This window comes from Aquarana catesbeiana, linkage group LG03 (genome assembly GCF_042186555.1).
Source record: "Aquarana catesbeiana isolate 2022-GZ linkage group LG03, ASM4218655v1, whole genome shotgun sequence".
Lineage (NCBI taxonomy): Eukaryota > Metazoa > Chordata > Amphibia > Anura > Ranidae > Aquarana > Aquarana catesbeiana.
The window spans coordinates 139,855,094-139,878,634 of NC_133326.1; the positions used below are offsets into that span (position 1 = coordinate 139,855,094).

General features: G+C 42.8%; 2 protein-coding genes across 3 annotated transcripts in view; one reads left to right on the forward strand and one right to left on the reverse strand.

Annotated features, from left to right (window-relative positions):
• The window catches only part of PRRT4 (proline rich transmembrane protein 4), an 86,516-nt gene extending 66,135 nt beyond the window's left edge, over positions 1–20,381 (forward strand). For both annotated transcript variants that reach the window (XM_073619307.1, XM_073619308.1), the window contains exon 3: positions 18,203–20,381. In XM_073619307.1, the coding sequence (XP_073475408.1) occupies positions 18,203–20,121 (1,919 nt within the window). In that variant the 3' untranslated portion in view covers positions 20,122–20,381. The remainder of the gene's footprint in view (positions 1–18,202) is intronic.
• Positions 3,853–23,541, reverse strand: part of POLR1H (RNA polymerase I subunit H) — a 70,481-nt gene continuing 50,792 nt past the window's right edge. The window contains exon 5 of the mRNA XM_073619314.1: positions 3,853–4,024. Within this exon, the coding sequence (XP_073475415.1) occupies positions 4,015–4,024 (10 nt within the window). The 3' untranslated portion in view covers positions 3,853–4,014. The remainder of the gene's footprint in view (positions 4,025–23,541) is intronic.

Below are 23,541 nucleotides of genomic sequence, written 5' to 3' on the forward strand. Positions count from 1 at the left end.
GCAGTTGGATGCAATTTGACTGCATTCCCAATGCATAGACAGTAAAAAATCCAGGTTATCCAATGGGCATAGTTCCCACCATTACAGTGCAGTGATAAAAACGTTAAATCAAAGACTAATCCAAACAAGGACATAATACAGGGGGGGGGGGGGCAGAAGTGCACAGTACAGGGGGGGGGATCAGGAGGGCACATTACCAGGATCAGGAGGGCACAGTACAGATTCCAGGATGCTGCCCTGGACACGGCCATCCTGGGACAGCTTTGTATAACGGGGGACTGTCCCGGCAAATCCGGGACAGTTGGCAAGTATGATTTTTATGCAAGATTATGATGGGGCCCCCATACACATGGGCACTGCCCAGAGGTGCCCATGCAATAAGATGGCCCTGCACACACGGCACATCCATCATTAGAGGTCATTGATCTTTTTCACAGCAAATGTCTTAAACATTTTTTCTTTTCCCAGAATTCAGCTTTAAGTGAAACTAGGATTGTGTCATGTGGTCGGTTTAGATATAAATACCATTTTGTTAAGTTATTTGAAAAAATATAAAGGGACTATAGTAACCAATAAATTAAAAGTAAAACAAAATCTAAAAACCATGCACGTCCAGATGTTAAACATATTAACACCTATTAAATGTAATGTGCAGTTATTAGCTAACGTTTCTTTTCCTATGTGGAATTGATATTCAAACAGCAACTTTAATCAGGATTGGCCTGGGTATTACTAGTGGAAAATCATTCTGGAAATCGGGAGCGCACAGCTGTGGCTGTGGTGACGTGGGTTACGCCTGGAGAAATGTGAATCTCTGATTAGGAAGATAGGGGATGTGCTTCAAGCATCTAGTATTTACTATAGCCTACTGAATCAGACAGGGATATGGCTCTCATTTCCCTTCTTTATAGCAGATCTGAAAAATATCTCCTCTCTTCCTGCTCTGCAGTGTCTCATTCCCTGCTTTTCCCTTTCTTTTGTGTCTGCTTTCCTTCTGTTCAACAGTTCTGCTTCCACCCTTATGCACTCCGTCCTTATGTCTATGCCAAGTATTTAATAGATTCCACTGCAAGGGCCAAGTAAAGGAGCACATTGACAAATTGTATGTTATCCAACAGTTAAGCAATAGCAGTATATATGATGCTTTGAACACACAGTGGTTTTCTTGAGTTTGAAAACATTCAATTAGACTGCTTTTCCACACCCTCAGATAGCTAGTATGTTGAGCACAAGTGAGCACAAGACGGCACAAGTGAGAGCTGCGCAGTTCCAGGCGTTCGCTCCTCGTAGGGAATTATCCTCATTTTCCCCCATTTCTTCCACGGTCATTGTCTGATATTAACCACTTCAATAATGGCCACTTTCACCCCCTTCCTGCCCAGGCTAATTTTCAGCTTTCAGTGCTGTTGTTGTGTCCACATAATACCAAGGCTTCTGTGAATGGGTGGGAGGAGGGGAGGGGTGGACACAGAAGCTGCAGTGACTCACCTGTTGATGATGCAGAGCTCAGAAGGATCAGCGTCATGTTATACTTACCTTCTCTGTGCAGTGGCTTTGCACAGAGCAGCCCAAATCCTCCTTCTCGGGTCCCTCTTCAGTGCTCCTGGCCCCTCCCTCCTGTTGAGTTCCCCACACAACAAGCAGCTTGCTATGGGGGCACCTAAGCCGACCTGCAGCTCCCTGTGTCTATTCAAACATGGAGCCGCTGCCCGCCCCACCCCCTCTCTCTCTCATTGGCATCACTGACACAACCAGGCTTGCCTGGCATGGTGGGAAAGGAGTCCAGCTCTGAAGTCAGGAAAGTCCTTCCTTCCACTGGTTTGGAAGGTTCCCACAATGGATGACAGCTTGTCTTGGTCATCCGAGGAAGATTGTTTTCTCAATTAATATCCTGGAGCTCAGAGTGCTTTGATTGTTCCTCCAATGCTGGACCTCTTGACTTGCAAGGTCTCTTGACTCGGATTCAGTTGGACAATGCCATAGCAGTGACATACATCAACCATCAAGGAGGCACCATAAGTCTAGCAGCTCAAATGAAAGCTAACCAGATTCCAGCTTGTGCGGAACTTCTAGTTCTAACCCTGTCCGCTGTGTACATTCCGGTTGTAGACAGTTGGCAGATGGATCTCCTCAGTTGTTGAAGTTTGAACTCCCAAGAGTGGTTGGTCTTTTCACTGTAAGGTGTTTCAAAACCTCTGTTGCATGTGGGGGTGAAGGTAAAATGTACAGAGTGCCCTGTGTAGAGTTCACGATTGCGCTACATACATACAGGGACAGTGCTACCACTAGGCGAACTAGGCAGCCACCTAGGGCGCACTGCTGCCTAGGGCGCAGCCATGGCCAGTTGCTGTTGGGTCCAAACCCCCCCCCCAGCAATCAGAACTGTCCCTGAATGTATGGAGGCTGACCGCATCCACCGCTGTCTGCTGTTCTCAGCATCAGGGTTTGGTTGCTAAGAACTTATCCAGTCCTAGTGCCCAGGCTTCCAGCTTCCACCTGTCCTGTAGCCGACTGATGCAATGAAAAGGAATGGATCCGGATGTAGGCTGGGGTCTTCACAATACTCCGCCCCCCCCTTCCACTACCCCAACTATTCTCTTAAACCACTTCACTCTCCTTATCCCACTGCTCTTCCTTTCTAACTTTGGGGACCCTGCTGAAAGGGAATGGGCTCTAGGGACCCTGATGCAAGGTCATTTTAGGGACTCTGACATAAGGGGGGCTCTGGGGACCTTGATGTAAGGGGGGCTCTGGCGACCCTGACGTAAGGGGGGGTGACTTTGGGGATCCTAATAAAAGGGGGACTCTGTAAGGGTAAACTCTGGGGTCCTTGATTTAAGGAGAGGTGACTCTTGGTACCCTGATGTATAAGGGGGGGGGGCGGACTTTTGGAACCCTAATAAAAGGGGTAAACTCTGATGTAAGGGAGAAACCCGGGGGGGGCAAAATTTCTGATGGATGCCCTGTTCACCACACACTGCGCTGGCGTGCTGCGTACCACTGCAGGTTCGGATGATGTTGGCTAGAGGTGAAAAGCCGTCTCCTGCAAACTTCAGCCAATGAGTTGCTGCGCACAACATCACTTCCTCCCAGCTCCCCAGTCAGTCTGGCAAGGAGGTGAGAACACATCTTTGTACAGGCTGTATTTGCAGCCTTTAATATTTTTTTTTTTTTTGGGGGGGTGCAAGTAGGTGGTCTTGCCTAGGATGCAAATTAGTCTAGCACTGGCCCTGCATACATGCAGCGTTCAGAGGTGTGCTGTGTACAGAGTGCAGTATTGATGAGTGAGCTACATACAGAGTGCAGGGTTTAGGGGTGTGCTATGCACAGTGTGCAGGATTCAGCTCTTTCACAGGCTGTCCACATCCCCACCCCCCTCTTGGTGCGAGGGACACATGAAATGGCCTGGCAGGCTGGATTTAGCGCACGAGCCTTGTGTTTGACACATGTGCTCTAGCCTTTGCACTCTGACTCCATGGGATCAGTTCATTAACCCCATTAACTGAAATGGGTTGCGTTTGATAGCGGTACTGCCCGTGGCTGCTGCATGTCCTTGTTCTGGGGCGCCCCTTGGCCGCACATTTGAACGAGCGCTTAAAAAGCCATCTGGTGATTCACCCCGCCATTGTTCACTATACACAGCTGCTTTTAAGAAGCTGTAGTTATTTAATGTAATAACGATAATATTACTCTCCTTTATCTTTTTACGTAAGAAATTACATTTTCTATTCTTGCTGAGGGCCCTTTGCCTTGAATGTTCGGTGAGTGCTTTACATGTCACAAACAATGGAGTACTCTATTTTTTTTTTAATTATTTGCATGCATGAACATCCAGATTTCAGGACAAGCTTTTGGGGTGTACCCCCTTTTTCAAGGTTCCAGCAGTACTAATATACAACTCTTTAGCATAATTTTAATAAGACAATCTTGAAATTCGGCTCATTTATGTGAAGCTGCTCGATAGGAAGCAGGAAGGAGCCTTGTCTCTTTGGTGAACTTTTTGTGTCTGGCTTATCACAGCACTCTGTAAGAGATGAGATGAACTGTTACTGTCATGTATTATGGGATGCTGTCAGCTGTCTGGGTGGCCTGGAAATAAAACAGGCTGTCTGTTTAAATCAAGATTGTTTTATTCTTCATGCATCCAGCTTACTGCGCAATAACAGCAGAACGCTGGGCCACATTGGATTTATGTATACATTATTCCACAACCTTACAGACACAAAGAAAATCACATACTGGCTCAATCAATGTCATCGTTGGGTTTAAGATTAGTTCAACCACTCCCTACACCATAAATACTAGTACTATAACACGTAATAATGTATATGTAATTTACTAAATATTTAGATTTTAAGCCACAGATCTCTCTTCTTCCACTGTACCCAGGGCTGCATTCAGACATCACATTGAACACCCAAACAATGACTTCTTTACAGCTCTGCCTCTTTTCTTTATTTTAGTAAAATTGGAAGTACAGTTGTGCTTATAAGTTTACATACCCTGGCAGAATTTGATTTCTTGGACATTTTTCAGAGAATATGAATGATAACACAAAAACTTTTCTTTCACTCATGGTTAGTGTTTGGCTGAAACCATTTATTATCAATCAACTGTGTTACTCTTTTTAAAATATAATTGCAACAGAAACTACCCAAATTACCCTGATCAAAAGTTTACATACCCTAGTTCTTAATACCAAGTATTGCCCCCTTTAACATCATTGACAGCTTGAAGTCTTTTGTAGTATTTGTGGATGAGGCTCCTTATCTTCTCAGATGGTAAAGCTGCCCATTCCTCTTGGTAAAAAGCCTCCAGTTCCTGTAAATTCTTGGGCTGTCTTGCATGAACTGCGTGTTTGAGATCTCCCCAGAGTGGCTCAATGATATCGAGGTCAGGAGACTGAGATGGCCACTCCAGAACCTTCACTTTATTCTGCTGTAGCCAATGACAGGTCGACTTGGCCTTGTGTTTTGGATCATTGTCCTGTTGGAATGTCCAAGTACATCCCATGTGCAGCTTCCTGGCTGCTAAATGCAAATGTTCCTCCAGTGTTTTTTGATAACATACTGCATTCATCTTCCCAACAATTTTGACCAAATTTCCTGTGCCTTTGTAGCTCACACATCCCCAGAACATCAGCGATCCACCTCTGTACCTTTCTTCATAGGCCTTGTTGACTCCTCTCCAAATGTAGTGTTTATGGTTGTGGCCAAAAATCCCAATTTTGGTCTCATCACTCCAAATTACTTTGTGCCAGAAGGTTGGAGGCTTGTCTCTGTGCTGTGTGGCGTATTGTAAGCGGGATACTTTGTGGCATTTGCATAGCAATGGCTTTCTTCTGGCAACTCGACCATGCAGCCCATCTTTCTTCAAGTGCCTCCTTATTGTGCATCTTGAAACAGCCACACCACATGTTTTCAGAGAGTTCTGTATTTCTCCTGAAGTTAATTGTGGGTTTTTCTTTGCTCCCCGAACAATTTTCCTGGCAGCTGTGGCTGAAATTTTAGTTGGTCTACCTGACTGTGGTTTGGTTTCAACAGAACCCCTCATTTTCCACTTCTTGATTAGAGTTTGAACACTGCTGATTGGCATTCTCAATTCCTTTTTTTTTTTTTATCCCTTTCCTGTTTATGCAGTTCAACTACCTTTTCCTGCAGATCTTTTGACAATTCTTTTGCTTTCCCCATGACTCAGAATCCAGAAACGTCAGTGCAGCACTGGATGAAAGATGCAAGGGTCTGTCAGGAGTCCAGAAACTCATTGACCTTTTATACACACACACACACACTAATTTCAAGCAACCAGATCACAGGTGAGGATGGTTACCTTTTAATAGCCATTCAAACTCCTTTGTGTCAACTTGTGTGCATGTTATCAGGCCAAAATCACCAGGGTATGTAAACTTTTGATCAGGGTCATTTGGGTAGTTTCTGTTGCCATTATGATTTAAAAAGAGTAAACACAGTTGATTGATAATAAATGGTTTCAGCCAAACACTAACCATGAGTGAAAGAAATGTTTGTGTTATCATTCATATTCTCTGAAAAAAGGCCAAGAAATCATAAATTCTGCCGGGGTATGTAAACTTATGAGCACAACTGTATGTGCAACTGGAAGCAGCATGCATGTTGGCATTATAGTAATACCTTGGATTGCGAGCATAATTTGTTCCAGAAGCATGCTTGTAATCCAAAGCACTCGTATATATTTCTTCCCCCGAAGAAATAATGGAAACTCAGATGAATTGTTCCACAAACGCTGCTGTTGTATGCAGTACTGTATGTGGCCAGAGGTGCAGGGCACTGATGGCTCCCAGCGCTTCCTGGAGAACTAGGAGACACTCGGGAACTGACACTTTCGGGTACTCTGATGCACGTTACGCCCGCCACACCCAGCTGGAAGTGTCTCCGAGCGTCTCCGAGTTCTCCACGAAGCTCTGGGAGCCACCAGCGCCCCCGGACCTCTGGCCACATGCAGTACTGCATACACCAGCAGCTTTACTACATGGATTGTACTGCTTGTATATCAAGTCAGCGCTCGCATATCCAAGTCAAGATTTAAAAAAAAATGTTGCTCGTCTTCAAAAACGCTCGTATACCGCGTTACTCGCAATCCAAGGTATTACTGTATATGTAGACCTACATTTCAGTTGTACAATCAGGAGAGATGGCTTCACAATGATTAAACTGTAATGAACTTTCTAAGTCCTTTCAACATCCCCTGCACCTTCTTGTCCCAGCAGTTACCATAGTGAATTAAGCCAATATTCAGTCAGAAGAGGTAACAAAATCAGGAAAACCTGTTTTGTAGATTTTAAGGTGGGGTAATAGTCACTGGCTTATTGTGGTAAATACAGCTTTGTTTGTACATTCATTGTTCTAACTATAGGACTACAAGATGAAAAGAAAATCCGCAGGAAATGTAAAAAAACGAGAGAGGGTGGCTGTATAGCTGGTCAAAGCAGCTGGTCAAACTAAACTGTATCTGATCACCACAAACTAAAAATACAATTTATTCATTTTTAATATTTAAAGTAAACTCGCCCATCCAGCCATGTCTTTATGCTTTATTTTATTGAGAAATCACTTTGAAAGACGCTTCCCCTAACATTTATATCCACGGCCATCCTGAGTAAACGTGGGTGATTCACGTAGCATTTACTTTCTGGAATCCAGTTTTCAACTCCTGTCCTCGGGACCCACTAACAGGCCAGGTTTGCAAGATAACTGAAATACATCACAGGTTTGATAAAGATGATCTGGAATCCGCAGATACTCTATGCACTCCACAATGCCCCCTATCTGAATCCATAGTTACATAGTAGGTGAGGTTGAAAAAAGACACAAGTCCATCAAGTCCAACCTATGTGTGTGATTATGTGTCAGTATTACATTGTATATCCCTGTATGTTGCGGTCATTCAGGTGATTATCTAATAGTTTCTTGAAACTATCGATGCTCCCCGCTGAGACCACCGCCTGTGGAAGGGAATTCCACATCCTTGCTGCTCTTACAGTAAAGAACCCTCTACGTAGTTTAAGGTTAAACCTCTTTTCTTCTAATTGTAATGAGTGGCTACGAGTTTTGTTAAACTCTCTTCTGCGAAAAAGTTTTATCCCTATTGTGGGGTCACCAGTACAGTATTTGTAAATTGAAATCATATCCCCTCTCAAGCGTCTCTTCTCCAGAGAGAATAAGTTCGGTGCTCGCAACCTTTCCTCATAACTAAGATCCTCCAGACCCTTTATTAGCTTTGTTGCCCTTCTTTGTACTCGCTCCATTTCCAGTACATCCTTCCTGAGGACTGGTGCCCAGAACTGGACAGTATACTCCAGGTGCGGCCGGACCAGAGTCTTGTAGAGCGGGAGAATTACCGTTTTATCTCTTGCGTTGATCCCCCTTTTAATGCATGCCAATATTCTGTTTGCTTTATTAGCCGCAGCTTGGCATTGCATGCTATTGCTGAGCCTATCATCTACTAGGACCCCCAGGTCCTTTTCCATCCTAGATTCCCCCAGAGGTTCTCCCCCCTGTGTATAAATTGCATTCATATTTTTGCCACCCAAATGCATTATTTTACATTTTTCTACATTGAACCTCAATTGCCATATAGTCGCCCACCCCATTAATTTGTTCAGGTCTTTTTGCAAGGTTTCCACATCCTGCGGAGAAGTTATTGCCCTGCTTAACTTAGTATCGTCTGCAAATACAGAGATTGAACTGTTTATCCCATCCTCCAGGTTGTTTATAAACAAATTAAATAGGATTGGTCCCAGCACAGAACCCTGGGGAACCCCACTACCCACCCCTGACCATTCTGAGTACTCCCCATTTATCACCACCCTCTGAACTTGCCCTTGTAGCCAGTTTTCAATCCATGTACTCACCCTATGGTCCATGCCAACGGACCTTATTTTGTACAGTAAATGTTTATGGGGAACTATGTCAAATGCTTTTGCAAAATCCAGATACACCACGTCTACGGGCCTTCCTTTATCTAGATGGCAACTCACCTCCTCATAGAAGGTTAATAGATTGGTTTGGCAAGAACGATTCTTCATGAATCCATGCTGATTACTGCTAATGATATCATTCTTATTACTAAAATCTTGTATATAGTCCCTTATCATCCCCTCCAAGAGTTTACATACTATTGATGTTAGGTTAACTGGTCTGTAATTCCCAGGGATGTATTTTGGGCCCTTTTTAAATATTGGTGCTACATTGGCTTTTCTCCAATCAGCTGGTACCATTCCAGTCAGTAGACTGTCTGTAAAAATTAGGAACAACGGTCTGGCAATCACTTGACTGAGTTCCCCAAGTACCCTCGGATGCAAGCCATCTGGTCCCGGTGATTTATTAATGTTAATGATCCCTATTCATATATTTAAGAGATGTAACACCATTTACCATGCTTTAATATGGAGGAAACAGGTTCCAAGAATAAAATTAGAGACTTTACAAGAGGCAAAGGATTCGGGGGACTGGCGGTGCCAAACCCATTTCTTTACTTTATAGCAGCTCAGCTACAACATTTAACAGGCTGGCTCTGCCCTGAATCCTCTGACCCCATTTGAAATATTGTGTGCACTCAGGTGTCGGGCGATGAACTTGTGGAATGCATAGAGGCAGGTGAACTGGGAGCACTGACTCAATACCCCACGCTACTGCTTATAGATAAAGTATGGAACAAAAAACAACATTTGCAGTACACGGGTTACACAAATTGGTCACTTATCTGGAATAACAGAAATTACCCAGAATTGAACAAATTGGAAAACTTCTCCAACTGGTTAATAAGAGGAGTGAAATATATCCCACAACTATATTGTGGGGGTATATTACGCAATTTCCAATCACTTCGCGCAGAATTTAATTTACCAAATACCTAATTTTTCCAATACCTGCAACTTAGGCATGCTATAGCGACACAGGCTACAACATCCACTTGGGAACTATCCAGGTCCCCAGTGATTACACAACTAATCTTATCATCACGGAAGGGACACATTTCCTCTCTATACAGCTCTCTTCTCTGTCATGTGTCTAAAGCGATGACTTTGAACTGTAGATCTGGGTGGGAAGCGGACATAGAGTGTATCTCGGATGAGGAATGGACTACCATATTAGATAATGTACTTAAAGTATCACTGTCCTCCTCTCAAAAACGTGTTAAATTATTTATTATTCACCGCACCTATCGCACACCTGAGAGGCTACACAAATGGCACAAAAGAGATGATCCGCTATGTCCTCGATGCCTTGTAGGTAATGGTACACTTATCCATATGCTATGGAAATGCCCGAAACTGCATAGGTATTGGGCAGCAGTGATTTAACACCATTAATAGCATATGGAATCTTAGCCTCACTACAAACCCTAAACTTTGTCTGCTGGGTTGGTTAGATGAGGAACAATACACACCCCATACATATACTGCCATTCTTAGAACTTTATTTCTGGCTAGGAAACTTATTGCTAGAAAATGGCCCCCACACACACAGAATGGGTTACGTCCGTTAATGATTCTCTTATTAGAGAACAACTTACAAACATCAAGGAAGTCCACAAAAATGTGAAACTATTTGGGATCCCTGGTTAGATACTCCAGGACTGGCGCCACTACGCCTGGTTCAAAATAGAATCCTAGGAGGTAGAACGACATCATCAACCACAACAAATTAGCTTATAGTATTGAGAGGAAGTCCATGATAGAGAAGTATTGCAAGAATATTAGGACCTGCAAAAGTTTAAATGTTTAGGTTATGTTTTACCCAATGGGTACTGTTCGCTATAAAGTATATTTACCACTCCCCGCTGGTTAGGGGCTAGCGGTACCCCACTCTACTCAACGGCCCCCCTTTTTGGGACCGGGAGAGGAGAGGGATAGCATTCTATTAATAGGACACATATGTTATTTAATAAGACTGAAGAAATACAATCACAAATGCCTTATTATACAAACATATCTTTTATTTCTGATATGAAGTTACAATGCATATTATATGAGTAAAATAATGTACAGGCCCGTATGGTCAGATAATTTTGTTTACTATGTGTCCTAACAAAATTGTGGAAAGATTTTTGTATATTTTTGTTCAGATAATTTTTATTGAATAGAAAAGACAAGATTTAAAAAAAAGAAATACATCACAGGTGATATCATTTGATGCTCAGTTTGGGGAGATTACCCCCCTGCCAAAACACTCCGTTCAGCGCACTCAGCCATTGGCTGAGAGCACTGATCGGAAGCCAGTCAGCAGACCTTTTTCGGTTAGAAGCCTTGGACAGATTGGACCGTCTACCACACACACGGTCTGAATGTCAGCTGGTTTCTACTGAACCAGCCCATGCTGGCCAACATTCAGCCTGAGTGTACTGGGTTTTAGCAAATGGCTAGTCATGGGAATAATCCTGAAATGAAGAAATTCTCGATCAAGAGAAGACTTGCCTGCTTATGCGATAGAATTATGGTAGACCGCTCTCCCCAGTGGCATAATTGTGGAGTGTTTTATATTTGAGGTCTTGACTGCTACTTGGGGTTTATTTTTAACTTGATAAAATGATCCCCATGTACTTCACATTAAAGGAGTTGTGTGGTCAAAGTATACACTTTTATTTTATAACCTCAGCATTATAATATCAATACAATCAATAGCTTTATTTTACAACTCAATAAAAGCTTACTTGAAGAATCACCTCTCATGTTGAGTGTTGCCTGTCTGCTGGCCATCTCTTTCCACATCTTCCTGGATTCCCTGCATGCTTTGGGGCTTCTCTGCTGTTTACTATCAATTTCTAAGGACTACGTATCCCATGGTACCTTGCTGCCTGCAAGCATTTTTTCCTGTACTGACTCCTCCTCCTCCCAGCACCTCTGTAGTTCAGAAGGAGGGCACTGTGAAATGTAAGACACCGCAGTGCCTACTAACAGGACATAGTGATTATGTATCACAGAATTCAAGGTAAATGTGTGGGGAGATCCACAAAGTAAGTAACAAACATGAAAATAATTGACCTTAATTGGAGTAGACTAAAATAACTGAAATACAATGTGGAAATGAATATATGAGTTTATATTTTGATCATGGATACACTTGGGCTAATTTTTTACCCCGGGCAAACAGTTAAATGTTCAGCTGAGTTTTTTTCTGCTTTTGATGGTCCACATAGAAGTGCGATATTTCAGAATGTTTTCATCAGCCTGGTGCTAATGAAGTGGACTCTGTTCTGTGCTTTAACAGATTAGCACGTTTTTGTTTTGTTTTGTTTTTTTTTTTTTTGGTTGTTTGGTGCCCTGGACAGGTAAGTGTCCTTGTTTTAAAAGTCAGCAGCTGCAGTATTTGTAGCTGCTGACTTTAAAAACAAAAAATCACCTGAGCTCCGCTTTAATGTATAGCATGCATCAAGGTAAAAGAAAAAACCTTGTACCTTTTTACAACCATTTTAACAGGCATCATATGAACATTTGCTACTAGCAAAAGGCAGTCTGGTAATTAGAACATACCAGGCACATTCATAACATTTACTGATTTTATTTGAGCCCGGAAATTGGACATTGTCTTGGTTGATAATAAGATTTTCCTACTCTCACTAGAAGAAAATTGAATTATTATTTTCCTGTCTTTCGCTGAAGCATTGTACATGTTTGAATACCTGGAGACTGGTACAAGGTGTTTTCATGTCTTTGGGGTTTTGGTTTGCAGAGGTGGGGGAGGCGAGATCTGTCATGAGTTGTCATAAGCTTCACTGTAGGCTTGAATGACAGATCTCCATCTGCTACCACCTGGGCTGCCTATGTACTTACACCTTTTCTTCAAGTCCTGTGCACAAACGTGAAATACATTTTAACTGCAGATGTCAGTTTTTCAATCTGATTTTTGTCTGTTTGGAACTGGAACATTTTGTTTTGCCTGACATTTAAAATTGGAATTACTAGATGGTAAGAGCATTTTGTAAAAAGAGCAGTCTTCATGTGGGAAATCTAGACAATTCAGCAGTATCTTAGAACGTAAACAGCGGTTTTAATATAAAACGTGGCAGAATGGGGGAGGATTGTCAGTAAAGACCCTCTGGGATTTTTTAATGTTTGATACAAACTACTTGAAAACCAGGAGGCTTTCTCTTAAGTCTTCATTAGTCAGAGTGTTTGCTCAGGAAAAATGTGGATTTATCTCTAGAGCCAAGTATCCCACTCTTTTAACCTTATGAGAACCATAGAAGTAATAAGACATAATCGCTAATGAAGATTTCAGTAATTCTAGTAGGAAGAAAAAGGAAAAATATTAGTAAGCATTGTGTATTTGGAAGTACAAGTGTTTGACATTTATTGGGTTTTGTTTCAGACTTTGGTGATCCCATCAAAGCTTTATACTCTACACCACAAGTCAACTGATCTTTCAGTTCAAAGACAATTGATGTTACCTTGCAGTAAAACGAACAGAGTACAGAACAAATCCCAGGTACCAAGGCGCCTGCACAGAAAGCCTTTTACCTTTTACAGAACTTAATATATTTGCAAAGATAAAGGAAACCTTTAGGCTTAATGTACATGGGACGTTTTTACAACCTCTCCTGAACGATTTAACTTGACAGATAGTAACCCACATTTAAAACATCCATTTTGCCACGTTTACATGCCACGATTAGCCGCGTTTGCGTTTAGAAGAGTTTGAAAAAAAATGTTTTGTTTATTTTTCAAAATAGCCAAAAATGAAAAATCCCTGTAAACGAAACGCGGCTAAACGCCAGTTACTGTGTTTGGCGTTTGAAATGCCTCTAAACACAGCTTCTGAACGCATTTTTTTGGGGTTCCAAAAAAAGCCTCTAAACGCAACTGCCTAGAAATAACCCTGTGTACATGTACTGATAGGGTAACATAGAGGAGAGTTCAGAAGCAGTTGAAACAAATGACCAACTGCTCCCAAATGTCAGTTTGCCAGCAGCAGTGTACATGAGGCCTTACTTAGAGAAATAAGGAGGCTGCCACTGCTGACCCCCGTCTAGAAGTGCTTTTTGCGTGGCTGTTGCTGGTCACTTCTTAGAATTCCCTGTGTTCGATTGAGTTATGTGCCCCAGTGTATGTGCTTTATAAAAAAAAATATGCAGCTTCATAACTTATTTCAGAGTGCTGCTTGGGGCGCTCACGTGACCTCCCGCCACTCTCCTTCCCATGATATGAGAACTACAGCGGGAGGGGCTGAGAATCCCCCGTTAATGTCAGCCAGGAGGAGAGTGGTGGGTGGTCATCAGGGCCGTCATTAAAATTGATTGGACCCTGGGCAAACATTTTCTTGCCCCCCCCCCCCCCCCCCCATACAATTTCGATCTCCACCTGCTCTGAGACATATAATAAATAGCAGCTAGACTTAAAATCAGTTTACTGTATCAGATCAGGCAGCGATTGTGATTTGTTGCCAGTAAGCATTACTGCTTACTGGCTGGTTGCTAGAGGTTACAGCACACATTAGGGCTCACTAATTAGCTGCTAGATGTTACAGCACATGATTTCTGCTTGTTGATTGGTTGCTAGAGATTACTGTACAGTAATACTGCTCACTGATTGGTTGCTAGAGGTTACAGCACATCACTGCCTCACTGCAGGGGGACATGATCTACATATGAATGCCGCCTTTATTTACATGTCTATGCCGCCGGATGCAGCTATTTACATGTAAACACAGGGTCTGCAGGTGAGTCATCTGTACACAACAATAGGGCAGAGCTGGGCAGCATTAGTAGCAGCATTTCACACTAAGATATCAGGACACAGCAAGGGACCTAAGCTTCAAGGGACAAGGGAATTTAAACTGGGATAGTTGGCAAGTATGAGGCAGCTGCTTTTGGCCCCACAACAATGACAGCGCCCAGGGCAGCCCCTTTTTGCCCTGCCTTAAAGATGGCCCTGGCAGTCATGTGAAATTGCGCACTGAAATAAGGTATGAAGCTGCATATTTTTTTATAAAGCACATACACTGGGGCACATAACTTAATCGAATACAGGGGATTTTAGGAAGAAAACAGGAGGGAAGGGGCAGAGCAGATCAGCACTGAGACTAGCTGACGGGCAGGGAGGGAGAGAGAGGAGAGCAAGATGACAGAGGCATGTACACTGACCACGGTACCATGGATTAGCAATAATGATAAACATGGTCAGTTTACAGAGGGGAGGGCAGCACCAGGCAGGATTAACCAGGTATTTTAGATGATGGAAAGGGACACATTACACCGCACAAGCACATGCTTTAAAGGAACAGGATCAACCACACTAGAGGTTGACCGATACGGGTTATTCTCTGGCCGATGCCGATATTTAGAAATCGCGGTGGCCGATGGCCGATATATGATGTCGATTTATTTTGGGCCGATATGTTAGGCCGTTTTTTTTTGTTTTTTTTTTTTGTTTTTGTTTTTTTCCTTCATCTCATAAAATCTAACAGACCCCTTTCACAATGGGGCGTTTTTCCAGGCGCTTTTGGGATAAAAATAGTGCCTGTAAAGTGTCTGCAAAACGGCTCTCCTGCAGTCTCAGTGTGAAAGCCCAAGTGCTTTCACACTGCGGTGATGCGCTGGCAGGATGTTAAAGTCCTGCAAGCAGCATCTTTGGAGCGGTGTACACTGCTCCTCCACCACTCCTGCCCATTGAAATGAATGCGAAGCGCCTGCAAAGCGATTCGTCAGCGATGCTTCACAGGCGCATTCAACCCCTTCCTCGGGCGCTAGCTGGGTTATAAGCACCCCGCTAGCAGCCGAATAGCGACGGTAAAGCGCTGCTAAAACTAGCAGCGTTTTACCATCAACGCCTGCCCGCTCCAGTGTGACAGCAGCCTAAAGTAATAAGTGACACAGGAAATTTCTTACATTTAAACAGGTAATCAAAACTTTTGGACGAAAAAAAATGGGCTAACTTTGCTGCTTAGTTTTTTTTTTTTTTTTTTTTTTATAATTCATTAGTGTATTTTTTCCAAAAAAAAATTGCGTTTGAAAGACCACTGCGCAAATACCACGTGACATAAAATATTGCAGCAACCGCTATTTTATTCCCTAGGGTCTCTGCTAAAAAAATATATATAATTTTTGGGGGTTCTAAGTGAATTACTAGCAGAAAATACAGGATTTTTACTTGTAAGCAACAAATGTCAGACAAGATTTAGTCTTTAACCACTTCAATACAGGGCACTTAGACACCTTCCTGCCCAGACCAATTTTCAGCTTTCAGTGCTGTTGCAGTTTGAATGACAATTGCGCGGTCATACAACACTGTACCCAAACTAAATTTTTATTATTTTGTTCCCACAAATAGAGCTTTCTTTTGGTGGTATTTGATCACCTCTGCGGTTTTTATTTTTTGCTAAACAAAAAAAGACCGAAAATTTTGAAAAAAATAAAAGTTTTGCTTTTGTTTCTGTTAAAAATTGTAAATAAGTAAGTTTTCTCTTTCACTGATGGGCACTAAGGCTGCACATACAGGCACTGATACGGTGGCACCAATGAGGTGGCACTGATATGCGGCACTGATATGCGGCACTGATATGCAGCACTGATATGCAGCACTGATGGGCATTGATAGGCGGCACTGATGGGCGACACTGATGGGCACTGATAGGGTGGCACTGATAGGCGGCACTGCTGGGCACTGATACGTGGCACTGATGGGCATCCCTGGTGGCACTGGCAGTGGTAGGCATTGGAGTGGGCACAGATTGGCAGCTGCCTGGGCACATAGTGGCATTTCCCTGGGGTCTAGGGGCATACCTGGTGGTCCAGTCTGGATGGCTTCCCTGGTGGTCCTGGGTAGGATCTGAGGGGGGACTGTGCTGATAAACAATCAGCACAGACCCCCCCTGTCAGGAGAGCAGCCGATCGGCTCTCCTCTACTCGCATCTGTCAGACGCGAGTGAGGAAAAGCCGATCGCCGGCTCTTTCTATTTACATCGTGATCAGCTGTGATTGGACACGGCTGATCACGTGGTAAAGAGTCTCCGTCAGAGACTCTTTACCTAGATCGGTGTTGCAGGGTGTCAAACTGACACCCCGCAACAACGATCGCCGCGATCCGCGCCCCCGGGGGCGTGCAGCGGCTTGATATTCCTGATCACGTCATATGACGTCCGGTCAGGAATATCAAACCACTTTGCCGCCGTCATTTGGTAATAGGGTGGGCGGCAAGTGGTTAAATGGTTAAACTGAGAACTCCTCCACACAGAGTTCAGTTCATTTAAGTAGAAACATTGTATCTTTTTAGTTTCTTTTATCAGACTTGGCAGGCTGCCCAGAGAGGAGAGAAGTCACTCCACAGAACACTTCAGGCAACTTGCATTGACTTCTATTACAGAAGTCATTTGCAAGTCCCGCTGAAGTTATAATCAGCACAATCGTCCGATGCCGATTAATTAAAAAACGCCAAATATCGTCCGATATATCGGTCGACCTCTAGTACACACTATCCATTTTTTTACATTCAACCCAGCAGGCTGAACGATAAAAAAAAAAACTGGGGAGCTTGAGAGGAGTTCGCTGTACTAACTATCCAATGGTAGTACAGTGATCTCCCCGCTGAGCTAATGTGTTCTGATAGGGAGATTCCCCCGCCAGATCATACCAGTCAGCGTTCAAAGCCACCCCACCCTGATCTCCAGTGTGCTTATTACCATGGGTGTCGGTGTCCATGTAGCCAGTGTAGTGCTCTGGGGATTCAAAAATATTGTTCTTCCTCTCCTTCCCTCTGTAGGGTTTCCAGTGCAGATCAGAGCAATTCCAATTGGTCAGAGGTCACATGGTCACATGCCAGCAGTGATAAATCAGGATCACTCTGATCCGTCTTGGAAGCCCTACCAAAAAAAGAAGTAGAGGAGCGGGGATTTCATATCCCCGGATTGCTACATCAACTGCAGGGGCACTGACAGCTCATCATACATGGAGGTAAGTATAGCGGGGGCTTGGAGAGAGTGGTCTTGGTTCACATTTTCATTTATTCTGAAAACTTTAAATTTATAAAGTACCAATGACATTGGATCAGGATGCTGACTACAGTACTAGCATTTTTAGGAGAGGTCAGCAATGGCAGCCTACGTATCTCTCAGCAAAGGTTTCCTGTACGTACTGCTAACTATTCCATTTATTAGCTGTTTTAGGTTTAAAGTGACACTAAACAATATCCTTATCCTCCAAACATGATCCATACACATCCACTATATTAATGGTCCTGTAATCTATTTATCATTAAATCGTTTTTTACTGTGTTTTTCTGCCTCTTTGTAACATCCCCTGTGAGCTCCTGAACCTCCCATTTTCCCTTCACTTCCGTTTGTTTGGAACAAGCAGTGCACATTAGTTGCGGTCATGTTCACTGCCCTATGGACACTACACATCCCAAAGTCAGTGGTCCCTGGTCCATCTTGAAAGAGAGCAAAGAGAGAGTGGCTACGTTCCTTCATACATTGGGACCACAGCGAACGAATGTAGCCTCTTCTAATAGGAATTCGGATTGCAGCGGGAAAAAAAGGAATTTGGGGCAGGCTGAGAGCAATAGAAGGTACTTTTTGAGTCAAGAATATATACTTGAACAGATTTTTTTCAAAATAAGAGTTTAGTGTCATAGTGTCATGCACACAGGGATGAAAATCAAAAATGTACATGTAAATATCTCTTTTGGAATTTCTGACAACTTTTTTTTTTTTTTTTTTTTTTTTTTTTTCAGATTTAAGCTTGATTTCACTTGGCCCTACATCACCAGCAGACACTTCTTCCTGGGACTGTTACCATTCTGGTTCTGAAAAATGTGATTTCGGCATGACACAGAGACCAAGCCCTCGTGAACCAGATCCTACTCTCTATGGATACTTGCTTCTTTCTTCACCTCCATTTTTTATTACCTTGCATGCTGATTGGAATACATCTGTGACTGACTGGGGCATTGCTTGGGAAGCCTTGGTATATGGGTCTGTTGGACTCTACGGGACAGTGGCACTGCTTGCTCTGATCTCCATCATTTGTCTTGTGTTTAGATGTCCATCTGGTAGCTTTTATTTTGCAGTGTTACACCTATTGTTGATATCCTTAGGCAGCAGCCGTGCCTTTTCTCTCTTTTATGATGCTTATGGCCACCAAGATCGTCTTCCAGCATTCACAGCCTTGCTTTTACATGAACTAGCTTTTCCCTGCATGACATCAAGTTTCAGTATAGTTTTCTTGTTGCTGTGTTCAAGGTGTCGCCTCCAACACTCCTCACCACTCTTTCCACGACTCTGTATTTTCGCCTCAGCAGCTTTTCTCCACTTTATCACTGCTGGAGGAGCAGTTGTAGTTGTTGATGTGTTCCAGCAATACCAATTTCTTTTTTTGGTTTCACGAGGAGTCTATGTAGTTTTAACAGTACTTCTGTCCTTATCTTTCTTTATCTTTTGTTGCATTGCGAGAACCCAGAACACCCAAATCTATGACCTCAAAAGTTCTGCACCTCCTGCAGAGTATTCTAGTGGATGTCCTTTCGCAAATTTGAAAGACTGGAGCCGAGCAACTTATATTGTTCTCTTATCTGCCTGTTTTGGTATTTTGAATGCTGGTCTTCAGCTATACGCAATGCTTTACGCCATGGGTTATGGTGGAGGTATTGTTTTTGGCCCTTGGCCTTGGTGGGCATTTCAGTTAAGCTCAAGTCTCTGTGAAGTGGGCATCTGTTTACCCCTTGCACTTATAGGTGGATACCCAATTTTTTGTGCCAATGAAATAGGAAGGACAAACTGTTGGACACAACTATTTCATCTTTCCCCTGGCCATGTGGCAATGAAGGCACCTATGTTACAAAACTCTAAATGGGCATCTTCCCAACATGAAAAATTGCTAATATGTGACACCATTGTTAGGAGCGAGTCTGAATTCTTTCCACTTTACACACTGGTTGAGAAACGCTTAAGTAATGGAGAAGACCTGAGTTTAATTTACCACAGCAACAAAAGCCTTGAGGTTCAAGGTTTAAGCATTCAGGGTTCCAAAACCCCTTCATTTATCAGTGTACAAGTAGACAGTGACTCTACAGTTGATTTTCGGCCTCCATCTCCAATAGATCTACGACGCAGCATTGATGAAGCACTCTTCAGCGAGTCTCTGATACCCAAAAGTCTCTTCCATGGTACTGCACTGTCTAGTAGCTTATCTCTCACTGTCAAAAGTGCCACACAAATGGAAGACTGTGTATTTAAAGAGAAGGCCTCTGACAGGGGTCTCTATCGAACTTCGTCCTGTGTGGAAATAGAGACGGGTCTGCCTATTATTCAGGCCATTCCCACTGCCACCAGACCTGATACTCCAACTTCATCTTCACCAGGTGTATGGAGGGGAGAGCAGAGCACTGCTAGTTCTCTTTGTAAAATGTCAATGGATGGATCATCTTTAGTGCTCTGTTCCAGTCCAGAAGCTGCTGTGGCCTCCACTTCTTGCTATAAAGAAAAGCAAGAAACGGGCTGGCAGTCAAAAGCTGAATATCATACACTGTCTCCCCCTTCACAGGAGTCGCTGGAAGTTGCTTCTCATCATGGAAGTACTTTGAGAGATGACTTAATAGAAGTTTTTGGACAAATAGATGCTCTGAGTGTTTGCAGTGAAACTATTGATTTGTAAATTAAATTTAAAAAAAAGTTTATTATTAGAGATGAGAGCTACAAAAATGAGACTTTAAAGCGCCCTATGGGTGCTTGCTTGGACTGTCCAATTGGACATCTCACATATGACGCACATATATTGGGCAGATGTGGTTATCATTGAATTAAAAGTATTATTGATGCTAGTGATTAAATATGGAAATGTATTTAGATTGAACCCTGCATATTTTATATATATATATATTCTATCATTAAAATTTACCATCTTTCCTTTTAAAATAGTAGTAATCCTAAAGTAACTTCTTTATTACCTAGGTATGAAGTCTGAAACTGGATAAAGGCAAAGCCATATTGTTGCAATTTGGTGAATGTTTGTGACACATATCTGGCTGGCATGCATATGGTTACTAAAGGGAACCTTTGGGGATCAGCAGGCAGGTAGAAAACAAACCTGCCAGTTGAAGAATTTTTTTTTATGCAGCAGTCCTTCATCCCTCCGCTAATAAATATAGCAACAGCTTGCTGTTTTAAGGCCAAGTGTACACAGGTGCTATGCAGAGCATCTGTTTATTTAGCTTCCAGTTCTCTTTGGCCTAGGGGAATTGGGAATTGGAGTGAAGCAGTTACAGCCTGGTGTCAGTTCCAGGATAAAGGCACAAGCCCTTTTAATGTGTGTGTCTTCCACTGAAAGCATGTGCCTGTATACCCTTAAAATGTATCTAAACCCAAATATAAAAACTTATATACTGTATATTGCAGCTTGCCTGTTCTTTAGATGTGGTGGCTGCATTAGTTTTCCTTTTTTTTTTTTTTTTGAATTTTTTTTTTTTTGGCTAAGAACATTTTCCGCAAATAGAAAATAGCTGTTGATTGACAGAAATGCATTTTCTTGTGCGCTTAAAAAAACACTAACATCCTGATAGTAGCTGTAAATGTGTTTTTTTTTTTTTTTTAATTTTATACTTGGCTGTTCTGTGCATTGGTTTTGCACAGAGCGACTCCAAACCTCCTCTTTTGGGGTCTCTTGCCGGCGATCTTGGCTCTTCCTCTTCTCTGAGTGCCCCCATTGTAAGTTGCCTGCTATGGGGGCACTAATGCGGGCTCAATCCCAAACTGGGCTCTGAGCGTCCATAGACACACATAGCACAGCTTGGCTCCGTCCCTCCCCCCCGCTTCCTCCTCACAGCATTTGGCAACCAGCAGCAGGAGCCCATGGAGATTGGGTTCAAGTAGGTGTGTAAAGGTGGGGGGATAGGGGAGTAGCTTTTGAAAGTGTACTCCTTTTTATTTTTTAACCTCAATGCAGATAATGCATCAAAGTTTAAAAAAAAAAAATGTTGGCTTTATAACTACTTTTAACCACTTACGGACCGCCCGCCGTCATTATACGGCGGCTGTTTGAAGGAGGATATCGTTGCTATGGCAGCAGCTAGCTGCCGTAACTCCGGTATCCCTGTCTTCAGCGGGTGGTCCGCTATAAGGTAAAAGTGGTCTCTGTGGCGGATTCACCGCAAGAGGGGCCCCCCCTCTGCCGCGATCCGGTGCCCTCTGGGTATGGAGATGAGTGTGTGAAGATGGCCCCCACCCGTCCCATCCGCCCATAGCTCTTAAAGGGCCATTTTTTAAATATTTTTTTTTAAATTACAATTTTTTTTTTAATTGCATTTTAGTCTAAATATGAGATCTGAGGTCTGAGGTCTTTTTGATCCCAGATCTCATATTTAAGAGGTCCTGTCATGCTTTTTTTTATTACAAGGGACTTTACATTCCTTGTAATAGGAATAAAAGTGAGATTTTTTTTTTTTTTTTAAACCGTGTAAAAATAAAAGGTGAAATAAAAAAAAAATTTTAAATGCGCCCCGTCCCGACGAGTTCACGTGCAGAAGTGAACGCATGCGTGAGTAGCGCTCGCATAAGAAAACGGTGTTCAAACCACACATGTGAGGTATCGCCGCGATCGGTAGAGTAAGAGCAATAATTCTAGCCATAGACCTCCTCTGTAACTTAAACATGCAACCTGCAGAATTTTTTAAACGTCGCCTATGGAGATTTTTAAGGGTAAAAGTTTGTCACCATTCCATGAGCGGGCGCAATTTTGAAGCGTGACATGTTGGGTATCAATTTACTTGCCGTAACATTATCTTTCACAATATAAAAAAAAATTGAGCTAACTTTACTGTTGTCTTATTTTTTTAATTCAAAAAAGTGTATTTTTTACAATACAATGGGCAAAATAGTATAGACATTAAGGAACAGGAAACGTGTTAGCAAGATTACTAGGTGAAAAAAAGGAAAAATTAAAACGAATGCAGACACCACATCTAAGGACCTATGGGGTTGATTTACTAAAGGCAAATAAACTGTGCACTCTACAAGTGCAGTTGCTCCAGAGCTTAGTAAAAGAGGGAGAGCTCTGCTGATTTCCATCATCCAATCTTATGCAAGCAAAAATTTTTTTTTTTTTCCCTCGCATATGAATGGGCATTGTTTGTAAAGTGAAGCTTTAGCTTATTTACTAAGCTCTAGAGCAACTGCACTCGCAAAAGTGCACTGTCTTTTTGCCTTTAGTAAGTCAACCCCTCTAAGCTGCAAAATATAAAATTGTGTTAGGATTTAGATAAGCTTTACATTTTTTGTTTTTGGGTTTAGATACACTTTAAAGATGGTAGACAGCCCATGGATCATGATTTGGCTGTAGATCATCGAAGGGACCTTGTTAAAGGGGTTGTAAACCCTCGAGGTTTTCACATCCATGCGTTCTATGCATGGAGGTGAAAAAACACCTGTAATGCTGCAGCACCCCCCCCCCCCCCCCGAGCCCCCTTTTTACTTACCTGTACCCCCTCTATCTCGTGCCGGGGAAGAAGCACACCAGCAAAAGCCAACGTCTAGGGTCCTGATTGGATGGATTGATAGCAGTACAGCCATTGGCTCCCGTTGCTGTCAATCAAATCCAATGATGCAGGGGCGGGGCCAAGTCCTGCTCTCTGTGTGAATAGATGCAGAAGCAGGACACGGGAGCGCGCCTGCATGGGTGTCCACGAGAGCTATTGTATTCAATTATCTGAATCATATTCCAGCCATTGTATTGAGGCCAATTTGGCCAATAATTTTCCACACAGTTCAGTCAATTTTTAAATTGACTTCTGTTAAGGAGGTGGTGCTTGCAGGCCACACATGGCTGGTTTATATTTTAGCCATTTATGAAGGAATCTACCAAAACTGTTTATGGGGACTTTAATGTGAGCATCAGCCTCTGTAGAATAATCGCTATGGTCTTTCCGATCACATACTACTATTTACTGCATGAACAGATTTACCCCTCTAGGGAAGGGAGAGATGCCACATTTCATCTCTCTTTATATGACCTGTAGCATGTTTGAATTTTCCTTTCTCTTAGGGCCTTGTGTACCCCCAAAACAATAAGGGGCCCATTTTT